This window comes from Aptenodytes patagonicus, chromosome 9 (genome assembly GCF_965638725.1).
Source record: "Aptenodytes patagonicus chromosome 9, bAptPat1.pri.cur, whole genome shotgun sequence".
Taxonomy (NCBI): Eukaryota; Metazoa; Chordata; class Aves; order Sphenisciformes; family Spheniscidae; genus Aptenodytes; species Aptenodytes patagonicus.
This window is the reverse complement of record NC_134957.1, coordinates 3,940,365-3,962,082: the sequence shown is the minus strand read 5'-3', so window position 1 is coordinate 3,962,082 and position 21,718 is coordinate 3,940,365. Positions and strand designations below refer to the sequence as shown.

General features: G+C 49.2%; 1 protein-coding gene across 1 annotated transcript; it reads right to left on the bottom strand.

Moving 5' to 3' along the window:
- Positions 1 to 1,268: 1,268 nt before the first annotated feature.
- F9 (coagulation factor IX) lies at positions 1,269 to 18,199 on the bottom strand. Its single transcript, XM_076346965.1, has 8 exons — positions 18,107 to 18,199; positions 14,019 to 14,182; positions 13,648 to 13,672; positions 11,659 to 11,772; positions 9,780 to 9,908; positions 7,388 to 7,626; positions 5,006 to 5,123; positions 1,269 to 2,008 (listed from the first exon to the last, which is right to left on the bottom strand). Exons 1-8 carry the CDS (start codon positions 18,171 to 18,173, stop codon positions 1,461 to 1,463), a joined length of 1,404 nt encoding a protein of 467 aa, XP_076203080.1. The 5' UTR covers positions 18,174 to 18,199; the 3' UTR covers positions 1,269 to 1,460.
- Between the last annotated feature and the right edge of the window lie 3,519 nt (positions 18,200 to 21,718).

The window sequence follows — 21,718 nt, the reverse complement described above, 5'->3', positions numbered from 1 at the left end:
TCTGAAATAGCAGCTATTAAAATCCTGCCCTGGCTCAGGGCGTCTCCATCACCAGCCTCCCCTGCATCCCAGCACCGGGCAGCGCTGCCAGGAGGGACCTCCAGGCTGGGGGCCGCGGGGCCGTGCTTGTGGGTGGGTGCACGGACACCATGTGGGCATCAACAGCCCTTTTGCAGGTGGTGTGGGGGGAGAGGTGGTCTTGGGGGCACATCTCACCGGGCAGGAGGGAGGAGGCCCTCGTCACCGAGATTCTGCCTTTGGGGACGTGCCTGCAGTGTGGTAAAGCCCGTGCACGAGCTGCCCACGCCAGGCATCACAGGGTGCGGTTCCCAAAGGCCATGCTGTTTCCCCGTGCACCCCTGGAGTTTTTCCATGGAAGGAGATACAAGACGAAGCAGCACCGATCAGAGGTAAACCTCCTTTCCTCTGGGATTATTCCCTTCCCTTGAAGTTGGAAACCAAATTAAGCCCATTTGAGTCAGCCCAGCACAGGACAGCCTTCCCTGGGATGCCACCTCCCCTTCCCTGGGATGCCACCTCCCCTTCCCTGGGATGCCACCTCCCCTTCCCCGTGCCTCGGTGCCAGCACCCACCCTGGGCACGGGGCAGACACCTCCCAGCGAGGTTTCTCCCACCCTCTCAGACCAGACACTGGGGTGTCCCACGCTGTCTGCACTCAGGGGACATCCCCCAAGCTCGTCTGGGGAGGGCAATGCTCCGTCTCCATCACAGCCAGCAGTGCTCGTGGCTGCAGTCTCTAATTTAACATGATTAATATGGAGACCAGGACAAGTAATGGGCACTAAGCAGTTCTCTTTATAATCCTAACAAGGCTCTGCAGAAATCATTAGCATAAAGCCTGCCACTACCTTTAGATGAGTTTTATGCAGATTTTAGGTCATTTATACAGCCAATTTATGCCGTGCTAAAGCAGGATGAGCATTTCCTGCTGCCCGTGATCCATCTCAGCCTGGCTCACGTGAAAACGTCTGACCAAGAGTGCTGCGGGTACAGTGCTTTGCGTGTTCACTGCCCTCACGGGCTCCTGCTACGGGGACGATGCCGGACGCTGGTGCCCGAGGCACCCAGTGCCTGCTGGGGTCCCCTTGCCCGCGGCGCTGTGTAGCAACTGTGGGCATGCTGGTGGCACACTGGCCCAGGGCACGTGTAAGCCGTACCCCAGCTTATCCACACCAGCCTCTGCACTTGGGATTTGGGGACTTACCCCATCTCAGCAGTGCCGGTGCGTTCAGGAATGCAGTCATGGGTAATTAAAAAGGCTTTTTATTTCCTTATTACCACATTTCTACTGCCTTCCCTCAACTTTTGCCTTCCAAGAGCAGAAATTAGTTCATTTAGAAATGTTTATTAAAATGCAATAATTTCTGAAAAACACAGATTGCTACGGTCTCCCTTCAACGAACCAGTCCATCCCCCACCACGGCATAACTTCCCGTGGGTTAGGTAAGCCTCGTGATTTCCTTTATCCACTTCAGGTACTTGGAGACCCTGGTGTAGACACCGTATTTACCTGGCTTGGCACATTCCTCGCCCCAGCTGGTGATCCCTGTGAGAAACCAGGTGCCCTCAATCTCGGTGGTGTAGGGACCTCCGCTGTCCCCCTTGCAGGTGTCACTGCCTCCAGACGGGAAGCCTGCACAGAACATGTTCTGCAGGATGGTGGTGGAGGTGCTCTTGAGGCAGGTCGGCCGGTCGACGAAGGGCACCTTGAGGATCTGGAGGACGGTGGCGGGCCGGCCGCGGAAGAGCATGCTGCCCCAGCCACTCACCGTCCCCGTCCCGTGCTTCAGCAGGGCGTTGGTGAACTCCCGGCTGCCGATGCAGATGGGGGTGACATAGCTGTTGAAGCTGAGCGGCTGGTCCAGCTCCAGGAGGGCGATGTCGTTGTGGTGCTTGTGGATCGTGGCGTTGTATGTGGGATGGGGAAGGATTTTCACCACCTTACGCCGCTGCTCCGTGTTGTCTTCCTTGTCGGTGTTGTATTCACCTGCAGACACAAGTGTGGCTTGGGCTGGACCCCTCCATGGCCGGACGAGCGACCATGCCCTGACGATGCCATCCCGATGCGATACCAGCCCAGCCGGGTGGTTGCAAAGGGATGAGCGCTGCACGCCCCAGCCCTCAGGCTGCTCTGAGCCTGGTGCTGCCAAGGCTGCTCGCTCCTTGTCAAAGGGCGTTGGAGGTTCCCCCACAGCAGCACCTCCTCGGTCCCTGCAGCTGGCAGGGCCTGAACCCTCAGATGTGACATCAGACATGCACCAGCCGATTGAGTGCCAAAGGTCCAGATGCTTTCGTCAAGTTTAGTAACAATGTGGCTGTTCTCAGGATTTAGCACCCTCAAAGAGATGTGAAGGGATGTTGCCCTCGCATCAAAGGGGGGGAAGCCTCTAGAATTAAAAGTCTTTGTTTAAAATAAATAATTTATCAGTGAAAAGAAACCTGATCTTCCCTTTTCCAAAACCGCACAGCCATGGGGCAGAATGGGCACAAGGGACTATGAAATGTCGTCGTCCCCCCCCCCCGATGCTCACAGGTGCCCCCGGGTCCCTGCTGCCCACAGGAGGCTCAGCTGCTTGCGATTGCAGGGTGCTGCCGGCAGCTTCAGGCTCCTGTGATTGAGTTGCTGGCAGCCTATTACCTCCCCTCCCGGCTTGTGTAACAGGTAGAGGGAAGGGGAAATGTTCTGTGGTCTCAGGTTGGCAAACGGGCAGCATCTGGGTCTGTCTGTAGCCTAATCCCCTCTCCTGCCTGTGAACTGGCTGTGCTGAAGGCTTGAGAGCAGGATGACTTTTCCCGCTTGCTTTCTCGCAGCCCGAGAGGCGCAGGGTGCATTTAACCCCTGCTGCGGTATTTCTACATGCTTTGCTGTAATCTCCAGAATATACGATCTCCTCTAAACACTATCTGCAGCACTCTGGCCCTGGCAGTGTCCTGTGTCTGCTGCGTCTGCCTGTGAGGAGCGGCGCGGAGCCCAGCGAGAGAGGTGAGGCAGCTTTCTGTGTTCATGTTAATGCTGGCTCCTGACGAAGGCGGGTTTGGTGGCTGGTGCTGCTGATGTGCTCTGTGAGGGTTTTTTTGCAGCAGAGTGTGAATGTCAGCTTCCTCACAGGCTGTGTTTCTAGAGTGTAAATGCAAGACAGATGTGGGGGAGACTTTGAGAGGGTTTTTCTTATGCTACAGCTGCTTACTATTGCTGGGGACCTGAAAATATGCTTCAGGGATGAAAGTGGAGAGGCAAAGAAGGACAGGGGAGGGGAATGCTTCTTCCGCCCCCTGCTATCGATTTTTGGGCCTCCTAGGATGCTATAGACAAAGCTGAACATTTAGTATGAATGGACATGAAGGAATCAGATTGCCCATGCAGTGTACATGGTGCAGGCACAAATCCAATAGTCCCTGAAGCCCCGCAAAATTGTGTTTTGCTTTCTTGACTTGCTGCCTGTCCAAAATCCAGCCCTGGAAACCCAGCGGTGCTGCAGAGCGGTGTGAAGGTAGTGTGAGGGGACCTGGCTTATAACGTATCCTAAATGGAGGAGTGTGTGACATGCAGGAGAGAGCCTGAATGGAGAGGCAGTTTGCATGCAGATGCAGCAAACGCAAACCTCTGTCCAGGTGGAAATGTGCTTTTCGGGGGGGGTAAGACTGTTTTTGCATTGGGCATTTTGTACTTTCTCATGTTAGTGGGTAGAAGGCTGGGCTTTGTGCTGCGCTCTCAAGCAAAACTGCCTGAAAGTACATAGCAAAAAATGCTGCGTGCAAGCTGTAAGCCTCATCCTGCCAGCGCCGGGCAGGTGGTGCCCAGCCCCATGGCGCTCAGTCTCCAGGGTCTGGCTAGGCACACCCAGGAGCTCAGCCGTGTTAACATGGAAGATGAAGGTGCAGCTGGAGCCCTCTTGATGAACTTGTTTCTGTAGATATAAACTTAGTGTTTCAAAGCTCAGGTAAAAATCTCGTTTTTGTCACTATTACATTTCAGAGTGTTTAAACAGAAAGCATGATTCTTTCCTGCCTCCCCTCAGTGCTGCTTGTAGTGATTATTAACCATACCGGTGTTCCCCTCCTGTACCTATCAGTGTTACCCTCCTATGCTAGGTATTCATTCAGGGGAGAAACAAATAATTTGGGGAAGCTGATTCTGCCGCTGCTGTGAAACATGGCACCGCGATGCTTGCCAAGGCCCCGCACTGAGTTATCAGCAGGCTGCCTAGCAGGCAGTCTGGAACAGCTGGGTACCAAAAGTCAGGGGGAAACACCATTTTTCAAGCAGAGATATATTTGTTTTGTAAAGTAGCAGCATCACTTGCTGTGCAGTCTGGCCACACTGCCCCTGCCTAACTCCCCAGAGCCCCTGCTGTAAAAGCACACTTTCCCACGTGCCAGCCTGTTTTCTCTACTTCAATCCATAAATTCTATTTATTTCTAAAGAAGTTAGGAGAAAAAGTAGTCGTCATCTCCTTACAAGGAGTTAGTCAGGTTGCTGGTGCCCCTTTTGCACCAGCTGCATGAATCCATTCTCTGAGAGTTGTGTGAAAACTTAGTGTGACCCCCAAGAAGAGCAGAGATCCCTAGTGAGGTCCCATGTGGCTAGTAGAGATAAAAATCCACCACACCAGCTCATGAAGCAGCATCTTAACTGAAGCCCACCAGGCTTTTAAGCAGCCTGGGGTTCTCTCTGGCTCAGGTGAGATGATTGCCTGTGGTCGGGTTGAGCTGTGTTTGCAGCACGGTCCAGCAGCTCTGTGGCTTTGGGACCAAGGCCAGCCCAAGCTCACTGCTCCCACTGGCGGTGGTGGTACCTGCAGAGACCGGGCTGCCGAAATGCTGCAGTCTGGGGCCTCGGTGCCCCAAAGCAACTTGTGCCGCGTTGCTGCCCATCGTGGTGGTGTGGGTCCCAGGGTTCTGTGCAATGCCTTGTGCCTGGCCAGTGCAAGCCCTGTCCCGCATCCCTCACCTGCGCTGGCCTGACGCTGCCCGAGGTGCTCACCTGCCACGGCAGTGACGTCGTCGCCTGGCTGCAGGCAGTGCGCTGCCGTCACTACCCATTTCTCGTTGATGATGGATGCGCCGCAGAAGCCCACGCCATGGCTGTTCACCAGATAAACCTGCGGGAGCAGAAGGAAATCACACCCGTGGGATTGTGTAAATCGGTGGGGAAGAAGAGTGGGACGCAGGGGTTTTGTTTGGCTATAGGACAGGCCTCGTTTAGGTTGTACGGACCCGGTGCTGCCAGAGATGCTGCTCCTCGGGGAGTCCCTGCCCCTCAGTCCCCTGCTCTGTCTCAGAGGGTGGCCAACACCGCCCTGCACACGTGTTAGTGCCCCGTGGCACTTCTCCTCCCTTTGCTGCCAGGCTGGGAGGGCAGACAGCCCTGAACATAAACCTCAGAGCGTCTGAAATACAAGCACTTCCACATGTACCTCCTAAAAATGTTTTGCCAGTGACTGGATTTTAACTAGTTAACTAGGGACAAAATCTTAACTACCCATTTCATTTGGGTATCTAACTGCCTCAGCACTTAGGGGGCACAAGCCAGGACATCCCTTATGCTAAAACTTCTAATTCAATTGATCAGCTGACTCGGTGGAGTGTGTTTAAAAGAAGGATTTCTTTATAATTCACCCATTTTGTTCCTTTCACGTGACGTGGCTCGTCACTGTCTATCTGCCTCGTACTTTCCACGTATTTACTCATTTGATGCCTCGATGGGCAGAGCCGGCTGCATTTTAAGGAGCTCAATATCTATAACGAGGAGGACGAAGCTCGCCCGCGGCGATGAACCGGAGTGCCTCCACGCTCGCAGCCACCCCCATCCCGGCTGTCCCGCGTGGGCTCTGCCCCAGGCGCCCGCGGCTCCCGGCGCCGCCCGGCCACCGGCCACGGGAGGGCAGCGCAGGCTGCCGTCGGTGGCTGCCGCCGCGGAGCCCGGCACCCACACCTGCCTGTGGGTGCGAGACTGCCCGTGGAGACAGTGACACGGTTTAGAAGGCCCTTCACTGGGGTCTGAGCCCCACGACCACCCCCAAGCCCCAGGGAGAACGTAGCACCCCTCCTGGCTGCTGCCTGAATCCCAGCAGGCCGAGCATCTTCGTTTGCCAGCCGGCAAAAGGGCAACCAAGATTTTTTTTCAGAGGGTGCCTGGTGAGGTAAAGGTCTCCATGAGCACAGCCAACTAGCCAGACTTGGTGGGCTCGTAGTGTGTGCATTTACTTTCTTTATGGATACCGATTTCTCATATTTAACTTTCTGGTTCTCCTCTTGACTCTGTGAATGCGTGGTGGGTGCCAGCATCACCTATGGTTTGTCCCACAAAGGCTGTGCCAGAAAGCTGTGCCGTGGCTAGGGCAGCGGTACGGCCTCTTCCTTTCAGACACAAAACATGGCCTCCCAACAACCTTCCTGCTGCTGCTTCTGGTGGCCGTGTATGTCCCCAACACCTTACTGGCTTTTTTAGCTCTGAAATGGAGGGCAGGTGCCGGCTCCTGACCTTTCTACACACACCCTGCTCACTGCTTCGCTCCCTCAGCAGATGTAGAGGGATCGGCTGATCTGCGTGAATGGGCATTTACGTCCCTGTGTGGGCAACTTTTCATTGACGTCACCAGTGTCGGTCTGTGAAAGAGATTTGCCGTTCCTAAAATCTCACCTGAATTTATTATTTTGCAATCTCAGCCACTGAGATTTCTGTGCTCACTGAAGCCAGAGTAGAATTTAAGAATAGGAGATGACTTTGAAAAAGATCCAAGCTAGGAGCTAACTTTCCTTTTGACGCCAATTTAAAAGTATTTGCAGAGCAGTGGGTTGGAGGAGGTTTCTTTGCAGACCCCCTCACCTGTGATGTCACTTTTGGTGAGGTAGAGATGACTAGGCTGTTGCAAGTAGGACGTGGGATTGGATAAAGAAAGGGCAGCTGGATTTGGTAGATGTCATGCAAGGACAGCTCCTTTGCTGATATAAATTGTCATGGATCTGTTGAAACTGATGGAGGCAAAAATGGACCTGCATTGCTCCTTGCAAAGCTCCCCTCCTTCAGCCTTCAGCTTAATCTTTGTATATTCATGGATTGCTGGGGAATCTGTTGCTATAGCTCAAAACTGGATCCTTTGTGCCCTTCACATAAAGCTGCCGTGACTCTGACTTCTAGGTTTTTTGCTAGGGTAGACTCCCAGCCAGGCAAGTTTTGTTGCTGTGGCATAAAACCGTGTACAGAGAGAAGCTGTGGTCTCCTGTTAGACTTGAGATCTATTGCTAAACTAACCTCAGAGATGGGCTCTGGGTATGTAGAAGTAAGATGATCCTGCATTCAGAAGGAAATGAATAGACAGAGCGATTGCTGGGGCTACAGGAGAGTTGCAGAAATAGCCAGTACCTGCCAAGGCACCTGGCCTTTCATGCTCTCTGATCCACCAACAACCCGGGTGTCTGTCTTAATTATCGGTGTGATTTTTGTGGTGGCGGCGGTGCTGGTTTCCGTGATGTTGTCGAGCACCTCGTCATGAGCATCGTCGTGGTCATCAGCGGTGATGTTCCAGTGCTCAAAGGTGTTTATGGATCGGGTGAGTTTGTTCTTCGCTTCAGGAGCCGTGATCCTCCCACAGGGATACGGCACTGAGAGAGAAACAGTCATGGTTACAACTGGCTGTGCATCACGCTGAGAGTTACAGCAGTCAAAGGAGCAGGTGAGGAGGCAAATGCTGCCTTGTCTCAGCACCCTGTTTCAGGACCGACATGGGAGACGTAGGGCCGTGGGCAGACTCGTACGTTCTCCGTGCAAACAGATGCCTGTGCCTTGGAGCAGCAGTGCGGGTAACGTCTAAGAGTAGCAAAAGCATAAATTGTTTCTGGGCTTTAGAAATTAATTCTGAACAGCTTTTAAAAAGAAGAAAGCTTGTGAGAGAGAGTGCACGTCTGACGGAACGGTGCAGCTGTGCCTTTATTTCACGGGATGCTGAGGTGCGTGCCTGGGAGGCTTGCTGCGGTAGGCAGCCGGGTGCTTGGCTGACATTTCTGCAGCAAGTAACTCCAGCACAATGCAAGTCCAGCTGGGAGAGGGCAGGAAATAATATCTGCCAATTGTACAGATAATCCTGCTTGGCACCAAGGTGAGGAAAACATTAATAAACTCTTTCTAGAGTTGTAGATTTTCTCTGTTAATGAAGATCTCATCTGTAGGCTCATTTCAGACAAGCTCTTCCCATTTCTCTCCTACACAGTGTGTGCCGAATTCCTGCTGATAGTGGCAGTCAAAATAGTAAATAGCATCAGGCATTGTCTTTCATCTGAAAAGCTTTTGACAGCACTGTGCAAACAAACATTAATGTAAAATCAGATGTAAGTGTGGCCTACTGAGATTTCTTTTTTTTTTTTTTTTTAACAGTCCGCTTTAGGAATAGGGCTCAAATAAGTGTTGAGTGATGGAAAGTGCTACCTGTGAGGTTAGGCTAGGAAATGAAGGTTTCAGAGCCAACAAAAGCTAAGCTTTTGCAGGAAGGGCAATTACCCAACCTGACAGATGATCCTATTTGCTAACAGTAAAACTTTCTGGTCCAGTGAAAGTGATACAGCATGTTGAGCAACACAGGCCTGAGCTCTTAATGATCTCCATTAACAGAAGGACTCCCAGCCTAAGATACTTCCTAGACTGATTGCTGAAAGTCAGCACTTTCAGGAGCTCAAAGTGTTCCTGGCTGTAGCTATCAGACCTTCAGAAACTAACTCACCTGTGCAGGTGCCTGCATGCTAGCTTAGGTGTGCAATTCTGTTACTCTCAGGTGTTAGAAATATGATAACATCAAATGTTAAATTGAGCTTAGATGACTTTTTTTTTTTCTCTACTTAATCTCCTCGTTCCTCTGCCAGATGTGCTTCTGACATGTTCATGCCCAATTAACTTGCTGCATTGCAGTGGGTTGGGATTGCACGTGTCGGTGTAGATAGAGCTATTTTAACAGCCTAGGAGTGGGGTAAAGTTGGGGAATACAACAAGAACCAGCCATTCTTTAGCCCTTTTTGAAGTTGCAACCTCAAGCAATGCATTTCCCCTCCAGCCCTTGGGCTGCCTTTCCATTTTGCTCCTCAATACCACAGCTGAGCCACGGAGTCTATTTCCCATTGAGGGTCTTTGTGTGCAGATATACACTGGTGGGAGGACAGCACCACCACAAAGCTTCACTTGTCTTCACCCAGCTCAGGTCATTATAAGACACTGCACGATGCCCAGCCATCAAACGGACCATCAGGAGGATTTAAAGTAAGAAAGATTGTCTTTTGTTCTGAAAAAGCCGGGAGCATCTTCATTGTAGGATCAGTAACTAAATGGTAGCTCTTATTGGAAAAACATGGGAGTGAGCTCTGGATGGATGGGAACCAGCGTGTATTCTAGTGTAGCTGAACATCATATTTCTGTCTCCAGAAAACTACTGATCCATACCTAGAAATATAAGATGGCTGCAAGTGGGAGAGGTGCCTGTGTGAGCAGCCATCTGAAACAAGCATTTGCCTTGTGCACAAATTCCTGCACACCTACCCTCCTTCTCCACCCACCCAGGCTAAAAAAAGGGTGTTTAAATTGCATCCTTCAAGCCTGACCCCACATCTGCCGTTGGGAAAGTGCAGGGTCAGGCTCTTCACATTTGCTAAGCAGGAAAACAAGGCTGGTTTCCAACAGGATATTGCATTTCTATGAGATTCATGTATCTAAATCCAGGACAAGACCTTGGAAACTTTCACCCAAATCTCTTAAAAAGACTTTAAAAGTTAACCTGTAGGTTCACAGGACTTTCCATCTTCATGAAGTCTGTAGCCAGCGGCGCAGGAACACACAACTTTCTGCGGCGGGTCATGCCTGCAAAAGTGCTTGCAGCCTCCATTTTTAATAGCACAAGTGAAGTCTGAAAGAAATTAAAATGAAATTGTGAAAGCTCTTTTGAAATACAACTGATCAGAGATTTGTTGGGACTTGGGCCTTTGAACTCAGCCTATAACCCACTCCGATTGTTCCAGACCATGGAAAACGGATGTTTGCAAGAAGAGTGTCCTCTTTCCTAATTGCATCCCTGCTCGTAATGAAGGAGTGCTGGGCACCTCTTTGGGAAGGCAGGTTGAGGAACAGCCCTATGAGAGGTCCTGCTGAGCCCTGGTGCAGCCTCCTGCCTCCAACAACTGCGTGCTGCCTGAAATTTGGCAGCCTGACCCTAAAGGACTCCTGCAAATATTTGGTTACAAGCCACGTGATTTCCCCACCATCGTGCTGCTCTCCTCCCCCCTGTGCTTACAGCAATCCAGCCCCATGCGGATGCTAGCGGAGAACGCCGTGTGTCAAATGGGAGCAAACCCTGAACCCAAGAAGGGCTTTGTCCTGGGGTTATCGCTGGGCTCCGAATTTAAAACCTCAAGCAAAGCCATGTGGTCTTCCTGACACACCGATAAATCATTGCAGCCTGACGTGGAAGACCCCTTTCAGCAGGACATTTGATGAAACAGGTTCCAACCTGAGGCACAGCGAGATTCCCGTGACTTGCACGTGTCTTCTCCCACCCCACCTCGCACTCCTCTGTGGTGGGAACACCATCTCTTGGAGGTGGGAAACCACTAATCTACAGACGCCCTTTTAATTCTCAGTGAGTTTTCAAATAACTTCACAGCAGATTAACTCCACTCCTACTTCCTCAAGGACACCTCCCTTCCTGTAGCCATTTTAATGCCATCATTTACTATTTTTACAGAGCTCCTTTTCACGCCTCACTTCTAGCGCTATTTTTGTTCCTGTCTCACTTCCATGAGAAATCTGCAATGAGACTATTTAAATTTGATGCAGCTTTGAAATGCTCTTTTTAACGTATGCTCCTCTCTTGCCAGAGCAGAAGCACAACTAGAAAGAGAATCTTTTATTAGTGCAGTGAGTCTAGCACATTATGCGAGTTGCACAGCCCCTGATTATATTATAAATATAAAAGCTGAATATCCCTCTTGCTTAAATTATCAGCTGTTTGGTTTTCATAAACTCCTCAACCCATCAGGAAAATATTTGCCTTTTGTTTGCCTTCAGAATCAAGGTTGCTGGTGATAATTATAATTATGAATTTAGCAGAGTGGCATTGAGAGGAGGTTGCAATAATCCTGCCCTGCTCAGCACCTGCTGCCCAGCCTGGTGTGAGAAATGGAGAGGAGGAGTGAGGGCATGGGGGCCCCACAGGGGTCGGTGGAAAACTGTTGCTTTCAGCGGGTGAGCACGTCGTCCCTGATTGACGAGCAGCCCCGGAAAGGCTTGTGCTGGGGAGATAAAGGAAGGTCTCTGTGTCAACATTTGCGCTGGCAGCCGCAGCGTGCTGAACAAAAGACCTTGAGCCTGAGTCTCTGTTGAACCCTGCGTAAGAGCAGGCATCTCGGTGCTCAGTGGAGGTGCAGCTGGGGCTCCACCAAGGACAGGAGAGGACAGAGACATCTGCTCTTATATCCCCAAGCATGTCCCCCTGTAATCCCATTGCCAACAGGCTGAACTTGCACATTAATGCAGTGCCTTACAGCAAGGCAAAATGTGTCTGAAACAGCCCTCTAGTAGGATGAAACTCTATGCCCACTTTGATCCAATGGGATTTCAAGTAGGGCAGAACAACCACAGGACGAGCCCCCGGTACGTACCTATCTCACAGTTTCTGCCTTCGTACCCAGCCGGGCACCAGCACACATAGGAACTTACTGCATCCTTGCAAACGGCTCCATTTTTGCATGGATTGGGGTCGCACTGATCTCCATCTTGGAAGGAAGACAGGAGAATTAACAAACATGAGTGTCCACCATGGCTGGTGCCGACCAAGCGCTGGAGCCTTGCTCTGTGCAAGCCTCCTGTTAAAGACGAGCAAGAGACTGCACACATTCCTTCTTTGCAATGCCAGTCAGATCCTGGCACCCAAGTGCACAACAGACAACGTCAGCACTGGGGTAACATCAGCAGCAGTGCTTTACCCAGAGTCCTAATTATGTACCCTGTCCCGTGTGGGTTATTTCTGCTCGTTTCAGCAGAACTCCTCTTCAGTCTCCCTCATGCAACATCTCAACAGGACTTCATGTCTTGGCTAAGTTAGACAAAGTTAGAAGGTTTGCTTTCTCAAGAGTGATTAGGATTTCCAAATCTGAATTATTTTAACACTACTGTCTTTGTTCTCTGAAGGTTTGAGCTTGTCCATTTGGGTTTGGAGACCTCTCTGTGTATTAGGATTGAGAGCCTCGGTCATTGCTCTTTCTTTCTAAGTCTTGTACTACTATTAACTGGTCTGGATTTTTCTTTACATGTCAGGGCTTTTATTTTCACAGTTGCCTGAGAAGCTGAGGCTTTAATAAAAATACCCAGTATTGCAAAATTGCTGATCTAACACTTTGGAAGAGTAAATCAGTGATGCTAAATTACAGGGAAGTGCGCTTTGAAATGGTTATGCAAAGGCAAGGAGGAAGGGGAATGTCTTGATGCATTTGTGTCCTGCCAGTAAGTGTGGTTGTTAATGGTGCTTTCGGGAATGGGCTGGAATGCAAAAGGCAGATTGCAAACAGGAACAAAATGGTTTTGTCTTGTCTGAGGCATGGTGTCAGGGTTTGCGCGTAAGGTGTGGATGGCAGCTGTTGTTGCTGCCTGGTAAGGGCAATTGGGGCTTGGTACCACCCGGGTTCTGTGCAAGGGGTGAGCTCCTGTGGGCTGCACATGCTGGGAATAGCAGCTCGTAAGCTGAACAGTAAACCAGGCCCTTTGGATGATAGGGGAATATATAGCATTCATTATTTTTGAAGAGCTAATTGGTTACAGTGGCAGGGAAACATACGCAGTGTTGAGCTTCATCAGTTGGTTTTTCAGAGGATGGTCCTACAATGCAAATGTAACTTTTTTATTTTATAGTCTGGTCTGACTAATCTGAATTATTTAAGGCTTTTTAGTGAGATGTTCTGGGCCCTTTGCCAATCTACAAAGCAATTCATTTATTGAAATGTCCTTAAAATTAGTTTCAGGTGTTTTAGTGGGCATTGAAATCTTTTTGGTAAGGGAGTGAGGAGTCATTGGGGATGGAGGCTGAAAGGGAAGAAATAGTTGGTGGAAAGAAAATGGTGGAGAAGCAAGGGTTTGGGACCACTGGTGTGAATTGCAAACAGCTGTTTGCTATGATCATGTTGAGGCTCCACTTTAATATGGCATTTCCAGGGATTCACACTGTGCTTGCACAAGGCTGTGCCTTATCTGGAGATCTCTGCTTGAGAACAGAGCATTTGCTGGAGGGGTGTTAATTATGGCTGTCATGTTTTACTCTATGCTACAGCTGAAACTAGGAGTCCAGAGTGTGACCTGGGCTCAACAGATCCAGTGGTCTGTGTGAAGTGGTTTTATTCTGTGAGGTTTTTGAAGTTTGTTCAAAAAAACCTGCTTGAACAAAGAAAATGTTAAGTAATTTTTTTTGGCTTGCAATTTGTATACAAACGGGACAGGCCCAGGCTGGGTGGCTGCAGGGTTTAGGGTGCATGACTCTGACTAGCTGTGTCGTAAAACAGTTTCTGAATGCTGGAATAGATTTGTTTCAATAAATGTCTGCTACTTATGCACTGAGAGATTAATATTATGCATTTGAAAATGAAGAAAACAGCTCTTACCAATGTATGTTTTCCAAAACTCCATCTGCAAAGGAAAAAAAAAAAAAAGAGGTTTCCCTTGATTTCTAATTTCTGGGCACTGCCTGACTGAAGTAGCAAAGGGATGACTCCAAAACTAAAGCAAAAAACTTGCAGGAAAACAACCACCTCTATAATACCAATGGCGACCAACAAACCTTTAAAGCAGTTCTCAAGCCCAACTGATGGATCACAAATGAGAATAAAACATGATAGATGCTGCATTTGGCTCCTGCAGGTTTTCACCTTGCTGTTCACTCCTCCTTCCCCCTCTGTGCCTCCTCACCTGAAAGATTCGTACAGGTGCGAGCCGGGGGGAACAAGGTGTTGCCATTTGCAGCAGCTATACTCACTGTTTTCTCTGTGTTTTCAAACACTTCTCGGGCTTCTTCAAAGCTGCATTTTTCTTCTATGCATTCTCTCTCGAGGTTCCCAGGAATAACCTCTTCCAGTCTGTTTGAATTGGCTCGCTTTTGCCTGTGCAGAACTGAGTTTGCCTCTTTGTTCTCAATGAAGACTGCAATTTGAAAAGAAATAGGGGCTAGAGAGGAGCACGCACCATCGTGTGATGCAGCTGGGATGGGCTGTCAGGGCTCTCTTCTCCCAGAAAGCAGGCCCTTTTGGTGCGTTCACCCCCCCATTGCCCCATGGCCGGGGACATTTCAGGAGTGTTATCATCTACTTGAGGTTTCTTTGGTGTCTAACTTAAGTGCAATCCAGACGATCAAATCTGGATAACCGAGAGTCAAAGTAGTTGATAGACAGAAATGACTGATGGTGAGAAGCTGATTAGGAATGCTGAAGTTTGATGCTTAAAATACCCTAAAGCAGGTGGTGTGAGTATCTTCTATCATAGATGCACAGACCGGAATAAGCTATTTGAGAGGGGAAGATAACAGACTTTTTCATGCTGCTGCTTGGTGAGGTCTTGTTTGGACACAGAAACTGTCCTGCTTTAACTGTCTCTGCCTGTTTTGGCTGTGAAATGCCGTTTGCCTCTGCAAGCAGCTGCAGCCCTACGGGCCATTTGCTTCTCTCCCTGCTCCTCACCCTTGCCCATGCGCCTGGGTTACCACCTCCTGCCAGCAGGAGGGGTGACATGGGCCCTCCTCATCCCCTGGGCCAGGTCATGTCAACAAGATGGTGTGCATCCACCTTCAACTTGCTGGCCAAGCTCCTGGGCAGAAACCACCAACAGAGAGCTGCTGGCGCTGCAGGGACCCCTAGTCTAGGCAGGATGTCCACGGTGGCCGCCAGCCTTCCCATGGTGGCTGCCTGGTGAAGGGCACAAGGACATGCAGTCCCATCATGTGCTACTATGAACGCTCTCCTGGCAGGGCCACACGTCCCATCAGCAGGGTCAGCAGCAGCCTCCCCATGGCAGCCGCCCAGCAGGGTTTGCTCCTGACCCACCTCTCGGAGATCCCCGCTTCTGCTGAGCACTCTTCCCCCATCCCACTGCTCTAAAAAAGACATTATTCACCCAGAGGAGCTTCCTGTTTTGCCTCCCCAGCCTCTCTTCTCTCCCCACCCTCCCTTAGCGCTCACAGCCATGTCCCTTTTTGTCACCAGATGGCACGGTAGAGCAGCTCTTCTTGGAGCTGCTGGTGGCCACCCTGGACACGGACCCTTATCTGGGGGCTCTGCGCTGGAAGGGATTCAGGCACCTGTGGGCCTCGTCCCTTTGAGGGTTAAGGAGAGCATGAGCTCAGACAGGCAGGCAGAGAGGAGAGTGAGGGGCAAGTACCAGCCTATCGTTCCTTCTCATGGCTAACTTCTACTCTCAATCCAGAGCAGATCCCAGCCTCTCTGAACCTGCAGAGGATCAGTTTTTTTGAACTCTCATGAGCCCCAGGCGGGTTGCTCTGATTTACACCATGCCGCTGATGGTGTAACCAGCCCCTTCACCTAAAGATCTCTCTGCAAGAGGCTGAACTAACTGTTTTTGCAATGCTTTTAATCATTGTACAGCAAGCTTGCACCTCTGCCTTCCTCGTGCTAGTGTGGTTTTGGTTAAAAACGCAAAGGAGTGTATTAAAATCCTGACCTTAATCTAATTGTTTGGCAGTAGATATTCATAGAATCATAGAATAGTTTGGGTTGGAAGGGACCTCTAAAGGTCATCTAGTCCAACCCCCCTGCCGTGGGCAGGGACATCTTCAACTAGATCAGGGTGCTCAGAGCCCCGTCCAGCCTGACCTGGAATGTTTCCAGGGATGGGGCATCCACCACCTCTCTGGGCAACCTGTGCCAGTGCTTCACCACCCTCAGCATAAAAAATTTCTTCCTTAGATCTAGTCTAAATCTACCCCCCTTTAGTTTAAAGCCATTCCCCCTTGTCCTGTCGCAACAGGCCCTGCTAAAAAGTTTGCCGACATCTTTTTTATAAGCCCCCTTTAAGTACTGATAGGCTGCAATAAGGTCTCCCCGGAGTCTTCTCTTCTCCAGGCTGAACAACCCCAACTCTCTCAGCCTTTCTTCACAGGAGAGGTGTTCCATCCCCCTGATCATTTTTGTGGCCCTCTTCTGGACCCGCTCCAACAGGTCCGTGTCTTTCTTATGCTGAGGGCTCCAGAGCTGGTCGCAGTACTGCAGGTGGGGTCTCACCAGAGCAGAGTAGAGGGGCAGAATCCCCTCCCTCGACCTGCTGGCCACGCTTCTTGTGATGCAGCCCAGGATACGATTGGCCTTCTGGGCTGCGAGCGCACATTGCTGGCTCATGTCCAGCTTTTCACCCACCAGTCCCCCCAAGTCCTTCTTGGCAGGGCTGCTCTCAATCCCTTCATCCCCCAGCCTGTATTGATACCAGGGGTTGCCCCGACCCAGGTGCAGGACCTTGCACTTGGCCTTGTTAAACCTCATGAGGTTCACATGGGCCCACTTCTCGAGCTTGATGGGTAAAGCACTGACCTCTGAAGAAGCCAGGTTTGTTTCAAACACTGCAGCCCCCGTGGGGTGGCTGGTCCCCTCCCAGCTGCAGGGTTGTGGTTTATGTGTGGGACATGAACATACACCCCCCCAAGCGAGCCTCCCTGGCCAAGTGGGGGGCTCAGAGCGTGGAGGCACAGGTGGGGGCACAGCCTCGCTGGTGGAGACCTGACCCCTTCTCCCCATGGCATGGGCTGCAGCCTCCAGCTTGTCCCCAAGCTGGGCGGAAAAGGCTCAGGTGAGAATGATGGAGCAGCCTTCCTTGGTTTTGTAACCCTGTTGGGCTCTCCATGCGCTTAGTGCCCGGGGAACTCAATGTGGGCACAGTCGCACAGCGCCCTGCGTGGTGAGGCAGCTGCATTAGACCCACTCCTTCATCTCTTCCCGGTGGGATGTGCCAGGCACCTGCTCTAATTAACCCATTTAATGGAGAGAACTCATTTTAGTGAGTGCAGCTTTGCCTCCCTCAGGTCCCTCTAGGCTTTCTCAGTTGCTTACTGATCCCACAAGCTGCTTTACAAGCAAAACTTGATTCGAACTGAAGGTTGCAGGCCCTGTGGGGTCACGGGCATGGTACTCATACTGGCTGGAAACCATCCTCACACTAAGAATATACTCACACATGACTTATCAACTTCTGAGCCAGTATCTGAGAGAGTGAGATGGATCTCTGGGCCAAGGGGCGGTGGGGGGAGACTTGTCCCGCCAGCTGAGGACAGTATTTTCTAGGAGGTACACCTGCATGGGTGGCGGTACCAATATGAGGTTCCGCTCACGTTTCATTGCTAAGCAAACATTTTGGAAAGAAGCCTTTTTTTTTTAACCTGTTACTTGCAATGTTTTAATGAAAGAAGAAAGGCCAGCCTTGCGCCAAACAAGTACTCATCCTGGATGCGAACCAGCTTCTGCTGGAACTGTTGCTGCTACAGATAAATCAAGCAACAGCCTGCATTACTATGTGTGATTGCCCACATCCATCAACTACTCTATCTTGTCTACAATTCTGGCTGAATCTTACAGTCTTTGTTAAATTCACGCTGGGTTTGGCTTTAAACAATTCTCACAGTGGCAAATCCAATGACTGTTTTATGGATGTGAGTGCTTGTTTGTACTCCAGGACAAAGCAGTGGCACACGTAGAGGTGTGGATGTTACTCCACCAGCAACGCTATCCCCTTTTTTTCCTTCTGTGTGTGGGTGCATGCATTCTAAAATGGCTGAATCAAGCACTGAAAGCTTAAAAGCTGCAAACATTTAAGAAAAATTCCATTCTTAAAATTAATCCCTGTGACACATTCTGCGTAAAATCAGCATAAAAGCTACTATTTCATTCCCAAGAACAGAACCAGAGCTTTAAAGGGAGGAGCTATGAAACGCAGCAATCCCTCTGAGCTCTTGTCTCTTATGAGACTGCACAAGCTGTCCCACCGTCAAGTGACAAACTGTCCCTTCACCTGTGCCAGTAACCCCCGCGCCCAAAAGTGAAGGACTTGTTAGGTTTTAAATGAACCCACCTGTACTTTCGGCACCAAGACAAGCTCTCAGAAGAAAAATGGAGAATACGAGGGGGATATTTGCCATCTTCTTCCCACTGCCCAAGCCTCTCGCTAACAAATTGTTCTGGTGGTGGAGCTCAGTCAATAGTTCCAAAGTGCAAGTGCTTGTTTATTTACTCTGGGTAACCCTTTAATTTAAGGTCCCCAGATGTGCCATTGGTGAGGCTTGCAATGGCAGCATGGGTGTTGTATGAGAAGGCACATCCATGTACAAGAAATCTTAGGTAGTTGCAGTCCTTGGGCTCATCTTCTGCCCTGTAGGATATTACTGCCATGTTTGGGGGTTGAGCTTGGCACAAGACTAAATTAATCTGGCTTCAGTGAACCTCTTTAAAGCACTGGATTTCCCATTCCTATCCAGGTGATGTTATTGGCCATATAAAAGTCCACAGTAGCATTTTCAAAGGCTTCAGCACGGTCCACGTTTCAGCCAAAAGATCTGGCACAATTCCCTTGAAGATGACCCTACAGATGATGCTACCTCTCAGGGACCAGGCGCCCTTGGAGCAGGGCTGTGTCAGCCAGCACTGCATGGTCTCACTTGGGTTATCTAATTAAAAACCTGGATGGTTTTTACCCAGTAGTCCTGGTCCACTATCCAGATCTGCTGGGGCAAACCCTGGAAACATCATGGTGTTTCCTAGGTCCTGTACTTGAGGCCACAGGAAGGAACCTGCTACTTGGTGGCTTGGACAGTGGGGTGGCGTAGGGATGTGCTGATAAAATGCCGGCTCTGGAGCAGGGAGAGTGTGCAGGCTCCTGGCTGCAGGGCAGCCTTTGCCCAGAGCAGGTTCACAGGCTGCTCCTGATCCACACTGGCCAAAGAGCGGACTGAAAGGGAGGGAAGATGGAGGAAATGAAATAGGAAAAAAAGCAGGTTTTCATACAGAAAAGAAAGAGTGGGTTTTCATATGAAACCATTCATATTTAATCATGGGTTACTTACAACTGTTAAAACCCATTTCTTCCCTTCTTCTGACTTTCCCTTAATATGAAGATGTATTTCAAGGTGAGTAATTGCTTTTGGGAAAATACTGAATATTGTAAAAAAATAAATGAAACGTTCACTTCTGGAAAGGTCAAAAATCTTCCCCCCCACCTCCTTCTTTGAGGAGCTGTAGGGAAAGTAGGCAAAGATCATTCATCCCACTCTGGGGAGGGCTTGTGGACTTTCTGCCAATGACCTGTTCCTCAAAACCTGCTTCCCAGTTTCTGCTTCTCCCCCCACTCCCCCGTACACAGGGCAGAACTGAAATCCATCACTGCACATGTGCACATCTGGGGCTCACAGTGCTCTGCCCAACTACAAAAAGGTCTCAAATGGAGGCATTTTAAAGCAGAACTCCATTTCTGAGTGTGTTGTTGGTGCTATTGCCTTTTGGTATTGGCTTAGCTCTAATACTATGCTTAAGAGGAGCAGCAAGAGGCTAGCAGGCCCTGACGGCTTGTTAAAGCAGAAGAGCCAGAAGAGGGGAGCTGGCAGGTTTCACTAGTTCCCAGCAAAGCAAGATGGATATTCTGCTATTGTCAATGCAAGGGAATCCCACAGCGCATTTCATGGTGCCGCGAGTGCTCGCAAGCAGGCTAACACCATCCGGTGAGACGCAGAGTACGTACTGCGTTGGATGTGCTTGTGTCTCGCAGGCTGGAGAGCTATTAGTTGCTATGAGGCTACAATAGCCCTTGGGTAGTTGTTAAAGTGTCTGCTTGAGCTTATGAACCATAAATTCTGTGCACCCAGTCCAAAAAATTAAAAATGTTCCTTCGTGCAGCGAATGGGAGAGACGTTTATGGTTGCGTGGGTATTTGGAGTTACTTTTGTATGCAGAAAGGACCGATCAGCTGCAGGTAAATACAAGATGCTGAATGTGAGTTACAGCCCTGTGAGATCCATGTTGCCTAGGGGGAAAAAAATCCTTTATTTTCCCTTTCTTGAGCAAATAAAAGGTCCTGAAACCTATAATTCATCTTGTTTCTTCTTGCTCCATTTGAAATGATCTTTATTCATCACTGACAGTAGCTTTTGTTATCAAATTTCTGTGGTAGATAAATGAGTTAGGATGAGGTAATGTGCTGTTGATGTAAATTGAATGCAAAGTGAAGAAGGTAACGATCATCTCTCATTTTCTGTGAATAAGAAAATGCAAATGTGAGAAAATAAATTGAGCCAAAATGCTGAAACAATACATCTCCTATCAATAAAGAGGAGTGTAGAGAATGGCCTGCCATAACAAAGGATAATTAGAATCTCATTACTGTAAATATTTTACTTTAGAACATATAGGTCAGTCAAATTATTTTTGGTTTATGGTGCATATTTCACGTGTAATAGTATTCACAACATTATTGCTAATTAATCTTCGCAGAAAATGCCAACATTATTAGAATAAACAAGGCTATTAATACAAATAATTTCTATTATTTACTACTATAGCTGTCAACTTCTGGGGCACTAAATTGAAAGCAAAGCGTTTCTTTTCATTTATTTTGCAAACAAAATCCCCAGAATTGCGATCCCCACCATGAGCACTTTGGAGATGAAAGCTTTGCTGTTTAGGTGGACGACATCAATCGGATCTGGGTATATTTTAACTTAATGTTCTACGTTCTCAAGAGAAGGCTATTTAAAATACACACCCAAGTCATATTCCTTCCTATTCAAAAGGCTTTCTGTAGCAATGAGCTGTTAGGAGATGCCTCTTCTGGTTTGAGGTGTTAGGTTTGGGGCTTTTTTTGTTGAAATATCCCTTTTTTTTGTTGGAACAGAACCGTCACACACGTGGTTGCTGGGCATGTGTTTGTGTCAAAGGCAGAAGGAGCTGGCAGGGGTGCAGGGCAGCGTGTTCCTGGCAGGGCCACCACCTCAGGCTTGGGGACTGCCTGTGTTTCGGAGAAGCTTTCTTCTGCAAAGTGAAATGAAGTTTATGAGAAGTCAGAACAAGAAAGCTATTTCCATTTTAATCCAATAGATTTTTTTAAAAATGTGCTCTGGCTGCACTGATCAATAATGTTAAAGAGCCTGATGGCTTGAGGATCTTGTTAAAGGATTGTTCATAATCTCCTTTCTCTCCAAATGCACTCTTTTAAGTGAAAAATCCTCACTCAAAACCTTAAGCAAATTGCAGTTTGCCCTTGCCCTCTAGAGAGCTATGGTAAGTAATCTTTCTTTAACCAACAGCAAACAAGCTATTTCTGAAAAAAACAGGGAAAGTAATGCTTGATCTTTATTTCTTTTTTCCTTCTTTATTTGATTACTTTGAAGTCCCTGGCTTTTTCTGGAGCAGTGATTGTGGGAAGTTATCCAAATATAGAGGCAGCACAGCCATGGAGTCCTTTGCAGTGCCTATCATTCTGTTGTAATGATTAACATACTGGAGAAAGTACCAATTCTGTTAAAATTCCCGTAGCCTCTAGAGATACTAAGGTGTATTTGGACATCAGTGGCATTAGTGACTTACCCCAGGTGAGGATATGCCCTCAGCTTTCACAGGTGGGATGCAGAAGCCTTGTCCCTGTGGCGGTGGCTCTGGGCTGGTGGGATCGCAGGCGCAGGGAGGTGCTGCTGATGAC